Consider the following 25,438-nt stretch of genomic DNA (forward strand, 5'->3'; position numbering starts at 1 on the left):
TCACCTTCACAATTTAAGTTCTCTTTTTTTTGTTTGATTGCTTAACGATAGATTTAGTAATTTTCGTTTGATATTTTGGTTTCATTTGTATTGTGTTAATCTGGTTTGTTTGTGTCTTTGTATAAATTTATTATGCTTCATTTATTGTTTTTTTAGTTTATTAAATCATTGTTTTGGGGATTTCTTTGTTTAGTCCACACCAGTGTTCTCTTACATTATTATGTCAAAACATTTACATTCAGTCAAAAAGGTAAACACATTGACATCACCTTTTCCAGGTTTTTTCTTCTCTTTAGTTATCTCCAAACATAAACTTGTCAAACTTAATTAACTTAAATTTTGTTGCGGGTTTAGTCATCACATCCGCTACCATCTGGTCAGTGGGACAATACTCCAAAGTTACTTTTCCATCATCACAATGGACCGTATGAAATGATACTTTATATCCACGTTTACACCTCTGTCTTTTGACAGGATTCTTAGCCAACGCAATTGTACCCCGATTGTCCTCATACACCCTGGGTAGCGCATACAGATGATTATCAATACCGCCTAAGAGCTGTGTGAGGTACAAACACTCTTGAATGGTTGCGGTTAGAGCAATATACTCTGCCTCACAAGTGGAAAGTGCTACTGTGGGCTGCTTTTTAGTTTTCCACGACACTAAAGTGCCGGCCTGGGTTAGGCTTACACAATATCCAGTTGTACTTCGTCTGTCATTAACATCAGCTGCCCAATTTGCGTCACTGTAGGCTTGTATACCCATGTTCTCGTCACGTTTTCTGTAACACAACTTCCTGTCACTTGTACCTTTCAGATACCTCAGTACATGTTTAACAGTACCCCATTGCTGTTCAGTAGGTTCAGAAAAGTACTGTGACAGCTTGCTTACAACAAAACTCAAATCAGGTCGTGTACAGACAGTCAAATTAATAAGGCTGCCCACTGCCTCTCTGTACTTTTTAACATCACCCATCAATGCTGCATCATCAGTGAAATTTAATTTCTGTTCACAGGGTGTTGATCTGGGTTTACAATCCTGCATGTCGAACCGTTCTAGGATATTACCAACATACCTTGATTGTGACATTGTTACACAGTCGTCACTCTGGTCGAAATCAATGCCAAGAAAATGTCTTAGTTTGCCCAAATCCTTCATTTGAAATCTTGCTGTAAGCATGTCTTTTGTAACCTTCATGGCTTTTTCGTCACTTGTGGCAATAATTAAATCATCAACCCAAATTACAATGATCACCTTCTCATGTTTTGTTTCCTTTGTGTAAACACAGTGGTCAGCCTGATTTTGTCTGTGGCTGTTCCATGTAGATCTCACAGTCTATGGGTGCATTTAAGTAGGCTCTCTTTACATCCATTTGGTGCAAGATCAAATTTTCCTGTGCTGCTTTCTGCATCAGAATTCTGACACTAGTCATGTTCACTGTAGGAGAAAATGTCTCCTCATAATCCACACCCATCTTTTGACTGTATCCCTTAGCAACGTAACGGGCTTTGTACACCTCAGATCCGTCAACATTAGTTTTAATAGCATACACCATCTAACCCCCACTGCTTTCTTACCCTCAGGCAACATGGTTAGGGTGAATGTGTTGTTCTCTCTAAGTGAATGCATTTCCTTATCCATTGCTTTGACCCACTCCTTTGACTTATCTGAGGTCACAGCTTCTGTGAATGAAACAGGTATGTTACACATCACTCGATAGCAGTAATCTATGTTACTCTGGACTTGATCAGTCTCCTCCTTGGACATATATTTAGACACACTGCAATCTGTGTATCTGTCCGGCTGCCTCCTCTCTCTAGAGCAGGGGTGTCAAACTCAATCAAAGAAAGGGCCAAAATTTAAAACCTGGTCTAAGTCGCGGGCCATATATAAGACTCTAATAGTGACTCTTTTATTATAGTATATAATATAATATTATATTTTATCCAGAAATATGAATGCAAACAGCCAAACTTCAACAACTTTTCCTCAATAAAATAAATAGAATTTTAAATAATTTTTTTATTTTCTGTACTATCCTGATGTTTTGTCTCATAGTGTCGTCTTATATTTATATTCTTTAATTATAGCCACATCAGCTCTACAAACAAGACACACAGATTTACCTCCGATATCGACAAACAGGTAAAACTCTGCCCCCCACCTGCTTTGAAAGTCTCTGTTTTCAAAGTCCACATTTCGTTTAGCCATTTATTTTGGGGGGGCTAGCTTAATGGCTTAATGACTAGCGCGGCAGCTGTTCAGTGCATTGTGGGATTTGTAGTATTAGAGGTGGGAGTCCTGTTTACCGACGGGCCATTCTTAATAGTCACATGAAATTATCTCGCGGGCCGTATATAATTGTATCGCAGGCCGGATGTGGCCCGCGGGCCTTGAGTTTAAAAGATATCCCTCTAGAGCACATATGTCAGACTCACACTTGACTTTAACTGTCTGTGGTTGGTGGTGGCTAACTTCAGGTTCATGTTCTGCTGTAACATGGTAGCTCGGACTACTGGACCTGTGCTGTATGATGTCATCATCCTCAGGTGTTATGTTGGTCTGTGTCTGCTGCTCTACACCTGTTCTAGCTACAAACTTAACCAACCTGTGCTTCTGCACTTTCTTACTGAGAGGGAAGTAGACAATGTATGCAGGACTGTTTTTGTCGTACCCGATAAAAACACACTTGTCACATCTTGGATCCAGTTTTCTCTTATCTTGTCTATAAACAAAACACTCCAAATGGTTGCATCCTGGACAAGTTGGGCCGTCTCCCTGTCAGCATTTGGAATGGTGTCTGCCCTGTGCGATTATTAAAACACCTGTTCCTTACTACACCAGCAGTCTAGACTGCATAAGTCCACAATTGTTTTGGCAATCCACTTTCAATTAGCATGCATCTTGCCATTTCAAAAAGTGTGCGCCAATTGCGCTCAGCAGTGCCATTTTGGTGCGGCGAATAAGGTGCTGATGTTTCATGTCTGATCCCATTTTTAATGAGTAAGGTCTGGTAACCTTTTCCTGTAAATTCAGTACCATTATCAGATCTGAAACATTTAACCTTGCCATAAGGGGCGGTATCAGCCAGAAACTTTTCTGTAGCTAGTACTGTGTCACTTTTGCTCTTTAAGAAATACACAAACACTGCACTGGAAAAATCATCAGTAAATGAAAGTGCATACCTGTACCCATCTCTGGCCTCTGGGTGGATTGGTCCTGCCAAATCTGTGTGAACTAGCCCTTGGGGGATTTTAGCTCTCCCATCAGGATCTCTGTTTCTGATTTGAAAAAACTTCCCCTGAGTGCACACTTCACAATGTGGAGGTTTGTTTCTTGAACCCTTAATTTTCATACCATCTACAACATTTTGTAACCTCTGAATATCATCATAGTTACAGTGTCCCAGTATCTCATGCCATGTCTGTACATCATGACACACCTTACATTGATCCGCACATTCATCATCATTTATTGTGTGCAAATAGTATAGTCTGTTGTGTACGTGAATGTTAAATTTTGTACCGTCTCTATGGATCAGGACGTCCTTTCCCTTCTTGAAGATCACAGTGGCTCCATTGGCAGTAGCTGCTTTCACAGAAAAAATGTCTTGTGGGTAGGATGGGATGTACAACGCCTGCCTCAGAGTTGTCTTCAGGTGTCTTCCTCTGCTGTCGATCAGACAGACTTCCACATCACCTCTGCACTCTGCTACGCCTCCGCACCTTGTGCCATCAGCCAGCTCCACGTAGTGTGCGCACCTTCATCACGTTATCATCTGTGGTTGAAGTGCGCATTTTCTCCGTGTCCTCGTAGCTCCGTAGCTTTGTTTTAAACTCAGCAAAAGATATAGTCTCATCGCGTTGTGTGACATGGATCACAAATGGTTTGTAGGACTCAGGCAGACCTTTCAGAACCATAGCAACCAATAGTCCATCACTTAATGTCTCACCGGCATTTCTTAAGGCCGTGATGGCAGTCTCTGCCCGGATCACGTACTCAGTCACACTTTCACTTCCTGACTTTTGAAGTGAAGTCAGTTCTGTGTAGAGGCTTATGATACACGGCTTTCCTTTACCTTGATAGTAGTTTCTCAAAATCTTTAGAGCTTCTCTCCCATCACCGGCTGCCTCTCGCATCACCAGCGACAAACTTTTATCATCCAGGAACTGGATTAGCTCCGCATAGGCCTCAGCGTTCTTTCTCGCATCCTCCAGCAGCTCATCTGCTTCTTCAGCGGTGGGCTCATTTAGAATAATGTCTTTTAACCCTTCCAAACGAAGGTGGCCCAAAAATTTCGTCTCCCATAGTTCATAGTTCTTTTCATCTCCGTCAAACAGGAGCAGTGACCAGCGGCTACCATAGTGGCTACCATAGCGGCTACCTGCGTCTGCGGCTCGTCCACTCATGGTGCTCTCATACATGCCTCTGACCCTAATTCATGTTAGTCTATGTGTGTGATTACCTTTACACTAAATCTTTTATGTCAGCTTTTTCAGTATTTGAAAACACTTTTCAATGATATAACTTTTGCCTAACTATATTAAAATACTGTTTCTTCATTAATCATTGATAGTAACATTTTTAATTGGTATATAGAGCTGTTTTAAAACACTGCACTGTGTCAAGTGTGAGTCCAGTAACAAACAAACAGAGGAGAGACATTTTTTGGGCATAGCTCAATGTAGAATTTCACTGAGTTTGAAAGAGCAACAATGAATGAGAAAATAAATTATAAATCAGTTTTAACTACACTAACTTATCAGTAAAGATTTTATAGAACTGTTTCACTTTTGGGTCGACCCTGATTTCGAGAACCAGAAACAGTCAATACATGATGTCTAACATGTATCAAATTAATATACACATTTTATAAATTACTCACAGACAGCTATCACTGAAATAATATGAATGACTTATGATATTGTCAATATAACTACAGAGCAAAATATCTTATACAAGCTTCCTCCCACCATGCTTCACACCAAACAGTTACAGACCCTTTCCAAAAAATTTGAATATCATGGAAAAGTTTATTTATTTCCATAATTCCATTCAAAAAGTTAAACTTTCATAGATTTTAGATTCAGGGCCCACAATTTAAATGATTCCAAGTATTTATTTGTTTATTTTTACATAATTTGGGCTTCCAGCTCGTGAAACCCACGAAAACAGGAATTCAAAAAATGAGAATACTGTGGAGAAATCAGCCCAAATTTTGCGGGGCATGAATGTTTTAAACTGAGTGTCACACACTAATCATCTACTAAACTCAAAGCACCTGCACAGGTTTCCCCAGGTGTCATTAAATTGCTTCAGTTTGGTTCAATTGTCTCAGTTCAGTTCAATATGGGGAAGACTGCAGACTTGACAACTGGCCAGAAGACCATCATTGATACCCTCCATAGGATGGGTAAGCCACAAAAGTTCATAGCTAAGGAGGCTGGCTGTTCACAGAGTACTGTGTCCAAGCATATCAATGGAAAGTCTAGTGGAAGTGGCAGGAGAAGATACACTAGCAAAAGAGATGACCGTGGGCTTCAGCAGATTATCAAACAGAGAAGATTCAAGAATCTGGCAGAGATCCAGAAAGAGTGGAATGAGGCGGGAGTCACAGCTTCAAAAACCACCACATTAAGACACATCCGGGAGGTGGGCCAAGGAGAAGAAGGACTGGACTGTTGGCCAGTGGTCCAAGGTCCTCTTTTCCGATGAAAGTAAAGCGTGCCTTTCATTCGGGAATCAAGGTCCAAGGGTTTGGAGGAAGACGGGTGAGGAACAGAACCCAAGCTGCTTGAGGTCCAGTGTGAAATATCCACAGTCAGTCATGATTTGGGGTGCAATGCCCAGTGCAGGTGTTGGTAAACTCTGCTTTCTTAAATCCAAGGTCACCGCAACAGTCTACCAGAATGTTTTAGAGGACTTCATGATTCCTTCTGCTGAGGATCTGTATGAAGATGCAGATTTCATCTTCCAGCAGGACCTGGCCCCTGCCCATACCGCCAGAAGCACCAAAACCTGGTTTGATGCCCATGCCATCACAGTGCTTGACTGGCCAGCCAACTCGCCGGACCTAAACCCCATTGAGAATCTATGGGGTATTATCAAGAGGAAAATGAGGGGCACCAGACCCAAAAACAAAGAAGAGCTGACAGCAAGCATCAATTAAATCTGGGCTTCCATAACTCCCAGGCAATGCCACAGGCTGATTGCATCAATGCCACGGCGCATCGAGGCAGTGATTAAGGCAAAGGGATTCCCAACCAAGTATTGAAGATTGACATATCGTTTCGAAAATACCATATTTTGATTGATGTGATCCTAATTTCTTTCTTTTTTTTCTGCAAAAACTGAGAAGTAAATGGTGATTTCTTCACAGTATTCTAATTTTTTGAATTCCTGTTTTCGTGGGTTTCATGACCTGGAAGCCCAAATTATGTAAAAATAAACAAATAAATACTTGAAATCGTTTAAATTGTGGGCCCTGAATCTATAATCTATGAAAGTTTAATTTTTTGAATGGAATTATGGAAATAAATAAACTTTTTCATGATATTCTAATTTTTTGGAAAGGGTCTATATATAAGTCTCATTATTTGTGCTGTACATAATTCTTGTCTTTGTGAAGAAATTAATACAATGTTTGTTATGAATTGATAGTATATAAATAAAGATTGATTGATTGGTTAGATTGGTCGGATTGATGACTGCATCATAAAAACGGATTTGAATAAAACAATGAAAAACCCTTCATTGGCATAAAAGGAACCACATTACATCCATCTACATAACATTGCTAAAATCAGGCCCATCTTGTCTATGAATGATGATTTCTAGGCTGCACTATTGCAACTCCTTACTATCAGGCTGCCCCAATAAGTCCTTAAACACTCTCCAGCTGGTCCAGAATGCTGCTGCTCATGTACTTGACGGAAATTAGGAAATTAGATCATATTTCTCCCGTACTAGCTTCCCTTTGCTGGCCTCTAGTAAAATCCAGAATAGTTTAAAATCCTTCTTCTCACCTACAAGACTCTTAATGGTCAGGCTCCATCATATCTTAAAGAGCTCAGAGTGACCTACTTCCCCACTAGAGCACTGCGCTCCCAGAAAGCAGGCCTACTGGTGGTTCCTAAAGTCCTCAAAAGTAGTACATCAGGCAATGCTTTCAGCTATCAATCAATCAATCAATATTTATATAGCGCCAATTCATAACAGCATTATCTCAAGACGCTTTACATAAAGAGCAGGTCTAGACCAAACTCTTTAATCAGAGAGAGACCCAACGATTCAGGAATTCAAAATTAAGGATTCAAGAATCCCCACCATGATTAGGCAACAGTAATTAGGCAACAGGAAAAACTCCCCTTTAATGGGAAGAAACCTCAAACAGAGCCAGGCTCAGATGTGGGCGGCTTCTTTGTCAGGGTCCGTTGGGTGGAGGTTGGACAGAGAGAGAGACAGAGACAAAGAGAGACAAAACAAACAGCAAACAATATACTAACAGCAACTATAGCACCGACAATAGGAATGTGACTAATAAATTAGCAATATGGTACCCCACATGTTATTTTTGTTTGCTTTAATATTATCAATTGACACACAGTAGTCCCTATTCTGTAAGTAAAATTTGAACCAGTTTAACACTTCAGACCAATGTAACGCTTTACAATCTTTTCAGGAGAACTTCTACTGATTTGCAGTAGGTCATAACAGGAAAGTGGTGCTCTACTGTGTACCAAAGATGGATGTCAAGAAGGGATTGGATAAGTTTAATACTGAAGTAGTCATTGAAAGTGGCATATTCTAGTGAATTTGGAGAAACCATCTGTAATATTAGTTGTGTTGAACTATTTTATTTGGTATTGTTTGAGTTTGTAAATTTTGCCAGTACATCTAATTTGCAATGGAGGTTGAATAATTTTGAGTGTAATTGTAAGTGTATCATTGGTGTACACCAGTGGCGGGCTGTTCATTTTACACCTGGGCCTTCAGTGGTGTCCTACCTGAATCAAACCACCTCTTAATACCATCATTATGACGTCACGGCTATAGAAACCATCAATATTATACAGAAAGGCAGTATAACAGGACGTTGCATTGCAGACAGGTATCTCATGTGACGAGAATGAATGACATCACTAAAGCAAGAAACCAAATTAAAAGAATTCAACAAGTCACCAAACACTCTAACCACTGACTCGGCTCCAAACACAGAGTCGTTCAGTAGTCAATACCAGGCATTATCAGCAATACAATTTGCTCCTCGGAACCTGTAAGCCGAGGGTACCGCTCGTAGTTGCTGACCTGAAAGTGGCGGACGAACCCTTTTCCCGGCTGGGACAGGCTTGCTAGCTTCGGGGTGGGCCGGCATTTCCTCAAAATGTCCAGCTTTTCTTGGAAAGTCTGCCTTGAAAATGGATTTCTAAGTAGATCTGCGACCAAATCTTCTCCTCCGTCAGCCATTGTGGGTTAAAAAAACTGCTATTAACACTTTGGCTAAGCTCTCTGACCATCCAATCAGAGGACGTGAAAATACTAACGTCATCGTACGCCTGCTAGAAGGCCCTGGGGTCACCAACTCGAAATCTGATTGGTTAAAGCAACAGTTTCATTGCGATGTATTTTAAGCTACGGGCGCCTGCACTTTTGATTCTGGAGGCCTCAGGGCAGATTTCTTTGACCCTGGCAATACATGATGGCTGAAATCTGATTGGATAAAAGCTCTAATCTAGGCATACACTGCTGGAAGCACCCCAGCCCAGAGACGCGCTATGAAATGAAGAGCATAGACTATTAGGAATAATCTAAAATGATTAATGGGAAAATATTAAAACGTAAATCAGTGATTCTGAGTTTAGGCCAGCAGAGAAGGCCTTGCTGGCCCTGGCGGCCCACCACTGGTGTACACCAAGATAGACTGGTCAAGTGGACCCAACTTTAGAATATCTAACCCATAACAGCTACCACAGCGTTCCATTGGATTAAAAAAACAGTGTAGGTGGACAAAAGCAGGATTTCGGAGCATGTCCCCCCTCTCCCTTGGGAATGTTACGCCAAAATCTGACTGATTTCCTGCTTTTGTAACTCAAATGAACAAGAACTTTTATCTTAATCTCTGTGTCAAGCTTTGGAATTCATGTTTTCTATTCCTCTCTGCTGTTATGGTGATATTAGCACTGCTTGAGGTAGAAGGACCATTGCTGTCACACATACTATCACCTACAGTGCTACAGGTATTCCTGATTGAAGCTGCTTTACATCCAGCACCCTGGCAAACATGCAATGCTCCCTCATCACTTAGCAAACACCTAATGACAAAAAAGTCTGATAATGAAATGATTATAATGTGATACACATTAACCATGTGATAGACCTCCAAATATACGTATGAACTTAATAATGACCATGATATGAGACCTTTAACATATAAAAAGATGAAATATAAAAAGTACAACAAATGTCACCAGCGAAAAAGCCATGAGATTATAGAGAGTCTTAAGAAGAGATTTAAAAGAGGATACTAACTTTGCCTGCCTGAGATCTCCGGGCAGGGACTTCACTGGCTGAGGGGCCTTAAGCAGCAAGATTACCATTAATGTCAAGGATCTCAGGCAGCAATCAGGCTCATAGGGAGATAGCAGCTCACAACTATGGCAGGAGTCTGACCGTGCAAGGCTTTAAAAATAAGCAGTAAAATCTTAAAGTCAAGTCTGAAACAACAAACCACTGAAATACAGCAAGGAGTGGTGTAACATGGTCGCTTCTCTTAGTACATGTTAGATTTGGAGAATGGTTCAAGTTTTTGGTTTGAGTTCAGTGTTTAGTTAAGATTTTGTTGTTCATGTTTTTATGCTTCTTATCTATCTTCGTTTGATTTATGTGTAATTTATCCATCCATTCAGCATCTAATAAAATGAGATTTTTCTTATTTTCTTCTTTCAATTCAATATGCAGTGTTCTTCAACTTTCCAGAACTTGATGTTTCTATGTATTAGTACTTTATGTCACAATAGTACATAATCGCTCAAGAGAATTATTTTCTACATGAAACTGTGAATTGTTATTTGGGCTATTGTGGTGCACATTGCAAAAATTATAGTATAGTAATGTTTTTTGAAAGGTTTAGCATATATGTTAATAGCAGGCTTTTGATTGGATTACAGTGGTGTATCAGGTGATTTGTAGGTGGCCTCTACACCATGTCTTTGGTTACAAGACAGAGGTTTCAGCATGTTCCTCCCATGGACCTCTCTCTATTGGGGTTCTGTTCGGTTATTGCTGAGATTGTGGCATATTTCTTTGGGTTTATGATGACTGATGACTTTTCTCAAGAGCAGTACTGTTTTCCAGGTGCTAATTTTTCTTGTGTTAGTACACAGTTCAATGTGGGGACCAAATTTGCCCTCTATTTTTTGTTTGCTTTAGGCATGCTAGTAACCATTTTAGGGAACTCTGTTGTCATTGTGTCAGTAAGTCATTTTAAACAGTTGCATAATCCCACTAATGTACTTATTTTATCTCTTGCTCTGGTTGATCTATTGGTGGGTGTTCTCGTGATTCCTTTCAGTGCCATCCGGACCATACACAGCTGCTGGTTCTATGGTGATACCCTTTGTCAGCTGCACTCCAGTTTTGATATGTTTCTCACCACTCTTTCTATCTTCCACCTAGTTTGCATTGCTATAGACAGGCATCAAGCAATATGCAATCCTCTGCATTATTCTAGGAAAATGACAATATCAGTGGCCTGGATTATGGTCTGTGGCAGCTGGGCACTGGCTGCTGCCTACTCTTTTGGACTACTTTATTCAAAGGCCAACGTAGCTGGGTTAGAGGACTACCTGACATCAATAAACTGCCTTGGCAGTTGTAACCTACTCTTTAACACCCTTTGGGGAATCCTGGACAGTGTTACTTCCTTTTTCTTTCCATGCACTTTAATTATTTGTCTGTACACTAAAATATTCATTGTGGCGAAAGAGCATGTAAGAAAAGTGGAAGATATGAGTAAGTGTGCAAATAACAGAAGAAGAGGTGGGTTGATTAACAAGTCTGAGCACAAGGCTGCAAAGACTCTGGGTATTGTGCTTGGTGCATTCATCATTTGTTGGATGCCCTTTTTTATAAATTCTATAATCGAGGCTTACATCGGTTTCACCACACCTGCTGCCATCTTTGAGGCATTTGTCTGGCTAGGTTATTTCAATTCATCCTTAAATCCAATTATTTATGCATTGTTTTATCCCTGCTTCAAAAAATGTTTTTATTGTATTGTCACTCTGAAAATATTTAGTTCAAATTCCTCAACCATGAATGTAATTGTTAAATGACAAAGATACTCAAAAATGTTACCTTTTTTTGACTATTTTCTACTATTTGATAATATTCAATAAGCTACATTTGAAACAAGGTCTTGAACATGCATTTCCATCGGGAACAGAAATGTCTTTGTTTTGATGTTCTGTTGTGCAACTGTTGTTGTATTACAGTGGCAGTGGTACATTTTGTCCAACATCCTTCTTTATTTTCCTCTGACCCTAATTCATGTTAGTCTCTGTGTGTGATTACCTTTACACTAAATCTTTGATCAGTCATTTGGTCAGTTTTTTCAGTATTTGAAAACACTTTTCAATGATAACTTGTATATAATATTATACTGTTTCTTCATGAATCATTAATAGTAACATTTTTAATTGGTATGTAGGGCTGTTTTAAAATATTTTGCACTGTGTCTTAAGTGTGTGTCCAGTAACACACGGACAGAGAGACTTTCACATGCAGACATTTTTTGTGCATAGCTGACTGTAGAATTTCACTGAGTTTGAAAAAGCAACAATGAATGAGAAAATAAATTATAGATCAGTTTTAACTATACTCTCTTTCGGACCCCTCTCCTGAGGAGGAGACCAGCTCTCTTTCTGCCTGCTCATCTGGAGAAGATCCCTCCTGCCAGGGGTCTCTCACATTCCTGAGGATCTCCGCCTCAGTGTGGCCTGTACCAGAGCAGACCACCTTCTTCATGGCAGCGACATGAAGTCCTGCCTGAACCAAGCAGATCAGCGCCAGCAGGTAGGACCCAAGAGTCCGCCAGCTGATCACCAGAGTAACAGGAGCACACCAGCAAGTTAGCACCGAGCTGCTAACTAGCAAGGAACACAAGAACCACACCTCCTCCAGCCTGGCCCACCAACAGGCTAAGAAAGCAGCACACTGAAGGACACTTCTTCTCCCCTTTTAAGGACTGGTAAACTCTAATTGGGCATAAATAGCATAGCATTACTCCATACATGGCTAAGCAATTGTTTAACCTTGTTAATGTATTGATTTGCTTTAGTGATCATTGAGTTTGGTTATTGAGATGTGTTGTAGTTTACTGTGCAGCCATAAGGTTAAGTTGACACAGACACAGGGTCTACAGACTAACCATCCTCTCCTCTAACCTTGCACCTTTATCTACATACACACACAGTTTACAATAGGCCTCGACTGAGAGACAAAGCTAAGCTAACAGCTACAGCACTTAGCTTTCCTTTGTCTACCTCTGCCCCACACCCCAGGGAGTCTGGCCATCACCATTTGGGCTCTCTCACCTTTTATGGTCCTCCATCTCACATTCCTCCTGCCTAGTCACATGTACACACACACTCTCCCTATTTGATATGAGCACTCATAACCAGCTGTTACTACAACACATATGCATAATAATCACATACAACTACTCTTTAAATGTATAAAGGAGTTTATTTAACTCAGCACAATGATCAGTAATCAATAATACTTCATTTGAACATCTAATTCAAACATTTACTATTCAAATAATCTACAAGCAGCTATTGGTACAAATTACTAATAACTCTAAAAGATACAGGCAAGCATACAGTGTGTGTGTGTGGGGGGGGGGGCAAGGCAGAGACAGAGTTGAACAGTGACAACGAGAGCACAATGGTAAGTGGAATTTACCAGTCTAACACTAAGGAGTGCAGAACACTGCTGAGTGTACAATGGCACCAACTGCGCCTTTAATGATACCTGGAAGTGTGTGTGTGCATGTACACGTGCAGGTTAGTGTCATGATCCTGCTGTCTTTCCCTCTTGTGTGTTGTCCCTTTCCTTCTTGTGTGTTTTGTCTCCCCCTGTCTGTCACAGGAGTGGAATCAGGAGGGTCATCTTTCCACACACCTGCAGTAATCACTCACCTGGTCCTCATCAGCAATCTAGCCTCCACTCCTCCCCAGTCTTTTTAAGCCCAGTTCACTCTCTCCCTCACTGCCAGTATCTCTGTTTCCCTTGTGGTTACATACGGCTCCTTGTATCACTATTACCTAGCGTTTGCCTTTTTGCTTCCTTCCCTCGTCCCGGCCCTGTCTGATTGTTTCCCCAGGTCTCCAGCCCGCTCCCTCCTGGTCTCCTCCCCGGCCCTGTCTCCCTCGTCTCCAGCCTGCTCCCTCCTGGTCTCCTCCCTGGCCCTGTCTCCCCTGTCTCCAGCCTGCTCCCTCCTGGTCTCCTCTACGGTCTGGTTCCTTTGTTTCCACCACCGGTTCAGTCCCTCACTCCACCAGCCTGCATCCCCCGGTTTTCTCCTTGTGCTCTGTTCAATAAACTTTCCATTCTCCAACCCTAGCCTGTGTCAGTCTGCATTGTGGGTCCAGCCAGCTCGGTTCCTCACAACAGTAAGGAAAGCACTCAAAGCAAAGCGAAGAGGGTTTGAAGATGTCTATTTTATCACTCAGTAGTTGACCTGTGAACTCTTTCACCAATCTTGGCGCTGTGGATTGTTAACACAACAAAATCCCCTGCATGGGATAATACAGACAGACAATGTATATATATATTGTAGCGTGAAGCTGGGGAAGGTCTAGCAAGGTAGGAAAAGACTTTGACACCGACAACAAAAGGGAAGAAGTCATTTCCTATTGGAAACAGATGGGCTGCCCCCAGCAGTGTCAAACCTGAGATTTTACCACTGGTGACGTGGTAGAGGAAGGGCAGAGGAGAATAAGCCCTTCCTATTTGAACTACCCACTGGTCTCCACCCTCAATTACCTGGTGAGATTCTCGGACCTCACGCTGAGATCTCCAGACGTTCTTTTGCTAACCTAAACAAGAAAACTACCCTCCATCTCAGAAAGCCCCATTTGGTTAATTTCCCTAAGTCTAACAGAACCTAACAGCTATGAGGTGTCGCCAGAGAGGGCGATTTTAACACAGAGGCTGACCTCCCGGAGAGGGATACCTAAAGGACTTTCTAACCTTAAGCAAATGTGTTGTGTGTACCTAGCAAACACAATCTTTATAAATGGGACTCTGCGGTCCAGTAATTTTGTTACGGAATTGGACATAGGCTCAAGTGCAGACGACAAACACACGGTACTCCATTACTGGTTTTCAAAGTGTTTATTTACAATTTGGAAAGTCAAACACAAGCAAGACAATATTCCAGCAGGAAACAGGGCAAGCGTCTGTGATGGAGACCTCGGCAGGTTGGGCAGGGAATTACACTTTAACAGGGATGACAGTGTTAATAGTTTCAGGCAAGGTAAGGCAAATACAAAGAACAGGACACAGACTCAGACCTGGTATAACCAAGGTCGTGTTGGGCACTGGAAGGAGCAGATTTGGTTATCAGCTGAAGAATGAAGTGATCATCAATAAGATTTAACACTTATCTGCGTACTTATCACTATCACTAAAATTATCAAATTAATAATATCGGGGCACCACCCTGGTATCAGGGACCACTAACCAAACTGGAATTCAGTCTCAAAAAGAATTCACTTAAAATGTTGATGTTTAAAACACTATCTTACATTTATACAAGCGAACAGGAAGGCATGAATCCGAGCACTGACTATCTTAACCAGCGATTACCACAACATATATGCACAATAATCACAAACAACTACTCTTTAAATGCATAACAACACAATGATTTGTAATCAATAATACTCCTTCAATAAACATCTACTATTCAAGCAATCTAAAAGCAGCTATTAGTACAAATTATTAAACACTCAAAGCAAGATATATATATACAAGCATCCAGCGTGTGCGTGTGTGGGAGAGCGTGTGTGTGAGAGAGAAGGAAAGGGGGGGGGCGAGGAGGAGGCAGCAGATGGTGACGTAATCACGCAAGTGAGTACGCCACTCCAAGATGGCGGACGAGCCCGTGAGAGTTGAACAGAGGGAACAAGAGTACAGTGGAGGCTGTAGTCACTTCCCTGAACACTAGAGGCAGGGCACTACTGAGTGTGTAATAGCGACTGTAATTACTGGTCTTAACACTAGGGGCAGGATGCTGCCGAGTGTGTTGTAACGACGGTAATTATGAGCCTAAACACTAGGGGCTGACTGCTAAGAGTGTAATGGCGACTGTCTGAGCTCTATAGTTAGACTGTAATGGCGCCAACCATGCCTATAAGGAACGGTAGGAATGCGTGTATGTATGTAAATGTAATGTGGGTTAGTAGGAAGAAAGAGGAAAGGAAAGCATTCAACAAAAACACTGCAAAGATGGTCTTTGGTCAGGAGCGCACAATAACTGTGTTTATCACTCAGCGGCTCGATCAGTGAACTCTGTTTACCGATGGTGGCGCTGGTCCTTTAACTGATAAACTCACGTTTACTGACTCTCCACGTGTTGGTTATAAACACAACTGTAACATGAGACCTTGTCTCCGTAGATTCCCCCACAATAAAAGATCACCAGATCGCAGTTCCAACTCAATTCTTTTATTTTCCCAACTCAAAAGTCCTTTAACTCGGGCGGTGTTCAGTCGTGGTCGGGGCTCCTGTTCTGCCCGGGTCTCCCTCCTGGCCCCGGCGTGCTACTGCTTATATGTAGGGAGAGAGGCAATTTACAATGAATGTCCAGGTGTGTTGGTGCTGATCACCTCTCTCCTGTGCCATCTCCTGGGCCACTCCTGCAACTCTCCCTGTTGCAGCTGAGCTCAAAACCAGCCCACACCTCCACAACAACAAAGTCACCTGCGTGGGCTTATGCACAAAACAACGCAGAAAACAACACCAGCAGCAAAACACACAGTCTTAATAACGGGACATGGCGGTCTGGCAATTTAGCTTAACTGTCTCTGCCCAGACACAAACCTCTTACTTGGGATTGCTTCATGAGCGATTAGTGTGTGTAAATCCTGGCGCGCCTGGCAGGTTTGGGGTATGGTTCGGATGGCGGCGAGGTAAGGGTCCACTGAGTCGCTGCGTTAGCCTTCAGTCATGTCATGGCTGTACCGTGAGTTCTTCCTGGATTTGGGGAGTTTTCCCCCAATGAGAACTCATGGTTTTGGATCCTGGCCAAGCCCCTACCTGGGTTTATTGGAGGCGGCGCCCGACAAAAGTTTTGGCGCTCGTTTATTTTATTACCCATTGTTTCAAGCCTGTTCCTTTGTGAGGCTTTTCCAGTTACATGTAGGCCAGCTAGGCCCAACAGTCGGAATGAACGCGCGGGAAAAACACAAACAATGCACCGCAGCGGACACTGACAGAGCTAAGAATATATGGGACCAAGCAGAGAGGGACTACTTAGCTGGCAACCAGGGTTGGAGAGGGACCAAGGGCTGCGGATGAATGGTGGCGTGTGGCAGTCATAAATCCAATATCCGAGGCTCGAACTCAAAACTGGTAAAACTTGAACCGGAGCGGGCGGAGTGGTCACAAACTGGATACAAGAAGCAAAAGTTAGCTTGAGCTAGGCGACAAGAAAAGCAAGGGAAATGGGTAGACTAACGTGTGGTTGTTCTATGGTCAGGCGTTGAGTAGTGGTCTGAACTGGGTCTTTATGGAACAACAGGGATGAAGAGTAGATTGCTTGACCACTCCCCAAGAACAGCTGGTTGCTCGTCCAGCAAGTGTGGGGATGGCTGTTACCTAGGGTTAGCATCTGATCAGCGAACACGTCCTGTAGCAACTTGCGTTAAAGTAGAAAGGTGGTGTGGCTTCGGTTGGTTTTGTATTTTTGGTGAAGTCATGGCCGCATCGTGGGGCTCTTCTGGGAGTTCGGTGGGTTTCTTCCAATGAGACCCCGTGATTTGAATCCAGGCCAAATCTCCCACTTAGTTTAGGTTTCTAACATCCGAGGGAGTTTTGGCACCCATTTCTTTGTTTCAGTGCCTGTTCCTTTGTTTCAGGCTTAGGAATTTACATGTCTATACAAAAACATGGCATTTTATCAACTGTAGGCATGAAAAGATGAAGAGAGCTTTATGCACTGTAACTGGGGACAGCAAAACCAATATCAAACAAGTAGGTGACCACCAGCTGGGAAAGTGTATCTTTCGTGCTGTTTTATAAGGGCCTGATTTTCTCATCATGGATTTTCATGTTTCCTGATGAAAACGTTTGAGTGAGTCTTGTGAGGATGATGAGCACTGGATTTTAGATTGGATTAGAACCCAGGAATGAGTCAGACAAATCTATCACATCACCAAATTTCTAAGTTTGTGCTGCATGTGTGCGTAGGACAAGCTGACAGCGGGAGGAGCAGAAACACAAAGATCACTTTTTCAGTCACACCAGCGGTTGGGAAAATGTTCTTCCCAGCTATATCATATCCAAGAATCATGTCAACACCCCATCTTGGCAAATTAGCAAGTGTACCAATTTACAGAGGGCCCAAGATGAGAGGGGAATGCAAAAACATTCTATACATCGGCGCTCTTTTCATTTTTCATGCCCCACACAAGGGCATTACAACTGTAGACGGCTGTGGCTCAGTGGTATAGTGGGTCGTCCCTCAATCAGAAGGTGAGGGGTTCGATCCCCAGCTCCTATAGGTCAACATGTCGAAGTGTCCTTGGGCAAGACACAGAACCCCAACTTGCTCCTGAAGCATGGCTTCAGTGTGTGAATGAGTATGAAAGAATAGTCTCCTCCAAATTAGATTCATGATGTGTGAATGGTAGTTGAAATAACTAGAAAGGCACTATACAAATACAGCCCATTTACTCATTATCATTTAAATGAAACTTAATAAGGCAACAAATTTTCCAACACAAGGGACAAAGCTCCTATATTTCACAGAGTCATGAATGGATGAATTCCCATGACCCTTATTCAGTTCGTCTTTGTCAGGCTTGTCTGTGTTGGCAGGAGACAAAGTAGAAAAGGCCAAACAAACCCAAAATCTTCTGGCCTTCTAGAACTGATTTACACTGGAAAGTGGAATAACTGGTTATCAGATGCCCTATCTCATGGTAAAGAATTCTGGGCTGTCAAACTAAACAGGATCCATGCTTTGTGAAGTTTTTGGTGAACGTTCAGGTTTTTTCAGGTATTTGCCACAAGAGTGGGCTCGTGGCGCAATCTCACTTTTCTCACTGCTTTTACTACTCTGAGTAGAAGAATTGCTATCTTAGTCAGGAAGAAAATTGCATTAAAGCCAATTATGGGCCATTTGTGCTCATGAAAGCTGCTATTCATGGAGAGGAGTTTGATATCTTGAATTGCACTCCAGGTCACTCAAGGTAAACTCAAAATACTACACATAGTACATTAATCACTTGATCATCTCTCCAAATTTGAGCCCAAAATCTCCTTGTAGTGCCATAATTGCTGAAGAGATACTGGTACCAAATCAATTAAATTACATTCCACATTTTCACTGCTACCTTGCACCTGCATGGATCGACCCAAAGTCAAGATCGACTGGGTGGGTTCGCTTGATCCTAATAATTGTGCGACTATGATGTATAAAGATGGCAGTTTGAGTGTCTGTGTTAATGGGTGAGTGTGTGTATCAAAAAACCACAAACACAGCACACTGCTAACAGTCATTGATGGACGGATGTCAGGTAGCTGAGTTAAGGTGGGTCACACTGTCACCACAAAATGTTCAGGAAATTGATAACTTACTGAAAATCAAGGCTTCTCATATAACTAAATGTTAATTTTTTGGTACAAAGTCCCTTTAATGACTGACAGTAGCCTCACTGTTTTATTTTCGGCCAAAGTATACAAGTAAGTATGAATAAAGTAAGTATAAATAAGATAATATCAAGGGCCTGTGCAGCAAAGGTATTATGATCCAGCTAGCTTGATGGATTTGCTCATACACACACATATGCACACTCCTCAAACCTATGCCACTTGTGAATTCAAGACTACTGTTTTTCATGAAACTTGGCAGATGGTTGTTATTTATAAGCTTATTGACATGAAAGGAGTATTTATTAGAGGCTGCATGGAGGCCCTCTGACTCCACTTTATTCTTTGATTTTACATTCAACATTACAGAAATTCTTTTGCAGAAATTGCATTTGCAAGCAAGCATAAAGAGAACCTCCAGCCCTCCCACCACTTGCTACGATCCAACAGCATGCAAATTTATTTATTTATATTTATTTTGCCTATTTGTTTATTTATTTATGTCACAGTCTGTTCTGCTGCTCCCCTGCCTGCTGTGAGATTTCCCACTCACCTCCGTCTCTCTCACCACCTTGCCACACCCCCTCATCTACCGTGATCAGTTCCACCTGTTGCTCCCAGCTGTGTCTCATCTCCGCTCATCACCAAACCAGTATTTTTGGATTGGTCTCCCGGTTTCGACTCTGCTTGCCCCTGACTATCCCTCCTTGTCTCTGCCCCGGTAATCTACAGCCAACAGTAAAATACAGCCTTCTGTCCCTGACCACGAGTTTTGCCTGTGTGTTTCCTGGTTCTCGTCTGCCTGTGGCTGTGTGTCATCGCTCCGGCTTCCTCAAGTGAGATTAAAAGACATTACCACTCTTCCTTTGTGGTTGTGCTTTGTTGTGTCCTACCACACACCCTGACAGTACAATCTGGCCAGTCATGGACCCAGCACATAATCCCTCTCCCCTGAGCCGCCTCAAGAGGATAGAGGATGTCCTCCAGCAGCATGAGGCAATGATGTCCACAGCTGCCTCAGAGGCAAAGCAGGCGGCTGAGGCCAAAGGGCAAGCACTAGCGGTTCTAGCCAGTCATCTTCAGCAGCTAACATCTCTCCTCACCCAGACTGCTGCTTCCACGCTCTCATCAGCTCCTCCTGATTTTTGATTTTCACACCAGAGCCAGTCTGAGCAACTGGAACACTGCCACTCTGGTTGACGCCTTCCTCCACGGCCTGGTCGACTACGTCAAGGATGAGTTGGTCTCCCATGATGTTCCAACAACGCTGGATGGGGTCATCGAGCTAACCATACAGATTGACCTCCGCATTCAGTCCCGCAGACGAGAGAGGCGTCAGGGTGCCTCCCACCTTCGGACACCAGTCCATTCCAGAACGGCCCCCACCAGTCTGTCCTGCTCGCCTGATCAGCAGATGGGGGAGTCTGAGCCGATGCAGTTGGGCTGCACCAAGCCTGACGCCCTATCACAGCAGTTCCAGAAAGGAGAGGATTCTGCTGAGGGGCCGGCTACCATCCTCTCTCCTCCCTGTGTCGTCACCACCCTGACCTGGGATATTAAGGAGAGAGTGAGGGCCGCCACCGAGTGTCAGCCTTGTCCCAGCACCTGTCCGACCAATTGCCTGTATGTCCCGGAAGCCCTGAGGTTGGAGGTTCTGCATTGGGCCCACACCTCCAAACTCACCTGCCATCTGGGTTCCCAGACGTCCTCCTCCAGCGCTTCTGGTGGCCCACCTTGGGGGATGACATCCATGACTTTGTCAAGGCCTGCCCCGTCTGCAACCAGCATAAAGCTTCCCATTAGGCCTCAGCAGGACGTCTTCAACCTCTTCCAGTCCCTCATTGCCCCTGGTCTCACATTTCCTTGGATTTTGTCACAGGCCTCTCTCCTTCTAATGGGAGAAAAGTCCCCACGGTGGTTGACCGCTTCAGTAAGATGGCCCACTTTGTTTCCCTGCCCAAACTGCCGTCAGCCAAGGAGACTGCTCAGCTGGTCCTGCTCCACGTTTTCCGCCTGCATGGCCTCCCTGTTGATGTGGTGTCTGACCGGGGTCCTCAGTTCTCTTCAGTTTTCTGGAAGGAGTTCTGCAGCCTGATGGGAGCCACTGCCAGTCTCTCCTCCGGGTTCCAGCCCCAGTCCAACGGGCAGACAGAGAGGATGAACCAGGAGATGGAGACAGCCCTGCGTTGCATGGTGTCTCAGAATCCATCTTCCTGGTCTCAGCAGCTCCTGTGGGTGGAGTATGCCCACAACTCCCTAACCAGCTCTGCCACAGGCCTTTCCCCCTTCCAATGTGCTTATGGCCATCAGCTTCCGCTCTTTCCGGCCTTGGAAAGAGAGGTCTCCTGCCCTTCAGCTCAAGCCTTTGTCCGCCGTTGCTGTCGTGGGAGGGGACTCCAGTACCTCGTCGACTGGGAGGGCTACGGTCCTGAAGAGGGGTCCTGGGTTCCTGCTCGCCACATCCTTGATCCGCACCTCATCGCCAACTTTCACCGTCACCATCCAGACCAGCCCTCCAACACTACGGCACCATCTGGAGGTCCCCGTCCTACTGGTCTTGCCTCTTCCCTGACTGTTCCCCTTATGGAGGAGTCGTCTGACAATGAGGGCTCCACCCACTCTGACCCTTCTGTCCTCCCAGCTGAGGAAATGGACTGGTCCGACTCGGAGGAGTTTTACTGTACAACATAGGGCTGCCTTGGAGCAGCCCCTAGTTATGCTGCTATAGGCTTAGACTGCCAGGGGACTCCTATGATGCACTGGGCTCCTCTATCCTCCTCTTCCTCTCCATCATCATGTCTCATGTCCGCTTAATGTCTGTTACTAACTTGCTATCTTCCCCAGAGCATTTCTTTGCTTTTCTCATCTCTCAGGTTCCTGTGGTCTCTCTCTTAATTAAAGAGTTTGGTCTAGACCTTCTCTTTATGTAAGGCATCTTGAGATAACGCTGTTATAAATTGGCGCTATATAAATAAAGGTTGATTGATTGATTAACATATACAGTATCTTTATGTAGTGGGGGTTTATTCAAAATCTTAATGGGCTCACAAAGAGCACATCAGTCTTCAAGCTGCAAATGAAAGGAAAAATATAAATAAGTCACTTTAAGATTAACATGATTTTATTTGTCAAGCATCTTAAATGGGGTTTTGTAGTGTTGAGGCTTGTCATCATCAAACATTAACATTAAAAATGTAAACATGTTGAGAATTTCTACCACTAAGCAAGGGTTTTGTGAGACAATTTTGTAAATTTTGGGGCGGCTCAGAGGTAGAGTGGGTCGTCCCTCAACTGGAAGTTCAGTGGTTCCTATAAGTCAGCATGTCAAAGTCTCCTTGGGCAAGACACTGAATCACAACTTGCTCCTGAAGCATAGCTTCAGTGCATGGATGTGTGTGAAAGAATAGTCTCATCCAACTTAGATTCCTCCTATATGAATGATGGGTGAATGAGGATGTAATGTAAAAGCGCTTTGAGTAGTCAAAATGACTAGAAAGGTGCTATACAAGTACACAAGTACACAAGTGCTATACAAGTACACAAGTATACACTTAACATAAACCAATGTTCATGTAATAACAGGAAGAGCATGTTATTACAGACTGCTATCTGCAGCACAAGGGTAGATGTATTCCGTCTCAGCCTGTTCACCTGTGAAGAAAAAAGAATAAACAAAGGAGAATTAGAAAAGGAGAGACTGAACAAACAAAAAAGTGAAAAATCCTTGAGGTGCGATATTGTGTTTGGAGACATTGTCTCTTTTTTCATGCTGTACATGCACAGTGTGTATCTAAGGCTTTACATAAATACAATAAATATGAAAACATATTTGCCAGACATTGATTGCCAGCTGCTTTAGGAGCCTGTCTGAAATAGTGTAATTTTTCTACTATATGCACATCCTTGTGGGGAGATTATTTGCTGGAATCTTTCCACAGAACATTAAAGCCAGAAGTTTTAAATTGTAGGATTTGGTAATCTCTGAAATATATGTTAGGGTTGAGGGTTGAGTATCTGATTTACTTGGCTGATAGTAGTCGTAGATCTTGACCACAGCTGGCTTCATGTTCTGCACTGGGACCTCCTGTACCAGTGCTAAGCTGTGGTGGATGCCTATGTCCTTTACTAACTGTTGGAGGAAATACAGATGACATCATCAGAAATATCTTTTGAAAGAATCATGTATTGTTCCTCACTGTGAAATCCTCTCACCTCCTGCAGGTACACCACAACATGATCTTCCTTCTGTTCAACACGATCCACCAGCGGGGCACCTTTGAGCTGTGAGGCGACTATATTCAGCTGGGTCGTTCAACAAAATCAGAGGAAAGCTATTCTATCTAGCTAATCTAGTCAGGTTAAAGTTACTGTAATTACTCACCCTTTTCAAAGACTCTGAGTCTGGAACAAATCCAGAGAGCATTTTAATATCCAGGATCACCATGTTTGTGCTCATCTCCTTTCCTTGATATCTGTAATATAGCCATAACAAACAATCTTACTCAGTGAGATTTTATCCTGTTCATAGTCCTTCATAGTGCTACTGGATGCTAGTGGATGCAATTTGATCAGGTACAGTTGCCCCAAAGGATTATGTTGCAGGCATTACAGCCAAGCCAAGGCGATTTACTGGACCGATTCCAAAACTTTTTGTACCTACTTGTTATTTAGACATCAACATATGAACAAATAGGGCCCAGAAAAACAACAGCATTATCCTTTAAGATATGTTTGAGCTGAGTATTAACTCTGAAGTTGTAAATATTTCTCACATGACCATCCACCAATAATGGTTTACTTACTGTAATTCAAGCTTGTGAATGCAGAGAATCATTGTATTGTATTGATTACTGTAACGTGGATCTAATTGTTGATGATTACTTACAGGGATGTCAGCTTCAGAGTGACTTTGGGTCTCTGAGATTCACCAGCACAGTCAGCCTCTGGTTTGACCTCCACACTGAAGGTGGTGACTTCAGCAGGTGTTGGGATGTTATAGTGAACAGAAATCTTGGAAAATGATACACAAAGACGGTTTAACATTCATAAAATGTGAATTTCAAATTTGTGCTACATTTGAATGGTAAACTGACTAGAGAGATGTAGTTGAAAGCTTCAGAAATCACTCGTAAGTGGACTTGGATCAGATTTTGTGTGAAACTATTGTTTCCAAGGAGAAGAATGAACTTTCACACTCAACAGAAAAAATACAGTTACTTGATGAACAATAGCATCATTCATTAAATGTGGTGTTTGCTGTGTGAAGCAGCACTTCTGTTCATTTTCCCCAAAGGTGAATAATTTATTACATAAGTGTGTTAGTTTTTTGGACATTAGCAGAGGTGGGCTTTTTTTCAGGTGAGACATTCTTGCTTAATTATAAAAGGCACAATGACAACACTACACAATGGCGATTGTTTACTCATCCCCATTGGCTGCTGTGTGCTCTAACAACTACTCCTCTGCTTTTTTTGAGCTTCAAAGAGTCACAAGAATAGTCCTGCCTTCTTGCCAATGGAGCCTTGGGCTATTGCTTTGTCTGAAAATGCATCAAAGGTATTCACCATGGGGGCTCAGAGCATAATGTTTCATTTTATGCTGATGACATGTTATTTATATCTGACCCTTAATTAACCTTCCAAAACTCCTGGACTTGCTAGTTTAGTGAAATATTTACACGTTAATCTTTAAAGAAGTGAACTATGTAAAACTGAAGGTATAGAACTTCTGTGTTTCTCTGTTACTAATGGGCTGCTAATGGGCTTGTCCATAGTTCTATTAGCAGTATGTGTGTTGGTGTATTTAATCAAACAGAAACAGTGACCACTGACCTGTATTGAAGCACATGCAGAGCCCTTCACCTCCAGGCTGTACTTTCCTGTCACATCCTGCAACATCTTTTCCTGGTACAGCAGTTTGTTGTCCTGGTTCACATCAAATATCAGCTGGCCACTGGGAGAATGGACCGTCACTGTGCCTGAACCCTCTGCACTAAACACCAGAGTAGAGTAGAGAGCCAGAGCCTGAAGAGCCACCACTGTGTCCTACACACACACAATAACAAATACTGTTTGATATTACATTCATACAAATGTAAGCATTTTCATATGTAGGAGGTTGCTTAAATCAGTTTCACATCCCTCTAAGTGTTGATTCTCATGCAGAAATTTAGCGATAGTAATGGCTTCCAGTAAGGAAAAAACCAACAATAATGCTCAGCATATGTGCTTTGTAGTAACACTGCTGCTCTCCTTGGTGTGGCTAAATCACAGACATTACATTGTAAAATATGGTTCTCATACTTACTTATCACTAAACTTAATGAAACCAAAAGTCCATTTAACAACTTGGAAAAAAGCATTGTCACAAAGATGACACACGTAGCTGTTTTGCTTAGCTCATGAAAAGGTGGTATTTTGGAGGACATGATTTGGAGGCTGAGGCTGAGAGAAGAGACCATATTTCTCCCGTACTGGCTTCTCTTCATTGGCTTCCAGTAAAATCTAGAATAGAGTTTAAAATCCTTCTCCTTACCTACAAGGTTCTTAAGGGTCAGGC

At 42.7% G+C, this 25,438-nt stretch overlaps 2 protein-coding genes across 2 annotated transcripts in view; one reads left to right on the plus strand and one right to left on the minus strand.

Moving 5' to 3' along the window:
- LOC139199573 (alpha-2-macroglobulin-like) overlaps positions 1-25,438 on the minus strand; it is a 286,525-nt gene that overhangs the window by 234,544 nt on the left and 26,543 nt on the right. The window contains exons 30-35 of the mRNA XM_070828623.1: positions 24,712-24,924; positions 23,766-23,890; positions 23,262-23,352; positions 23,093-23,161; positions 22,904-23,009; positions 22,480-22,531 (exon numbers count right to left, since the gene is read on the minus strand). Of these exons, the coding sequence (XP_070684724.1) occupies positions 22,480-22,531; positions 22,904-23,009; positions 23,093-23,161; positions 23,262-23,352; positions 23,766-23,890; positions 24,712-24,924 (656 nt within the window). The remainder of the gene's footprint in view (positions 1-22,479; positions 22,532-22,903; positions 23,010-23,092; positions 23,162-23,261; positions 23,353-23,765; positions 23,891-24,711; positions 24,925-25,438) is intronic.
- On the plus strand, positions 10,312-11,334 carry LOC139200520 (trace amine-associated receptor 13c-like). Its single transcript, XM_070829833.1, has one exon. It carries the CDS (start codon positions 10,312-10,314, stop codon positions 11,332-11,334), a length of 1,023 nt encoding a protein of 340 aa, XP_070685934.1.

Source organism: Pempheris klunzingeri, chromosome 4, assembly GCF_042242105.1.
Source record: "Pempheris klunzingeri isolate RE-2024b chromosome 4, fPemKlu1.hap1, whole genome shotgun sequence".
Taxonomy (NCBI): domain Eukaryota; kingdom Metazoa; phylum Chordata; class Actinopteri; order Acropomatiformes; family Pempheridae; genus Pempheris; species Pempheris klunzingeri.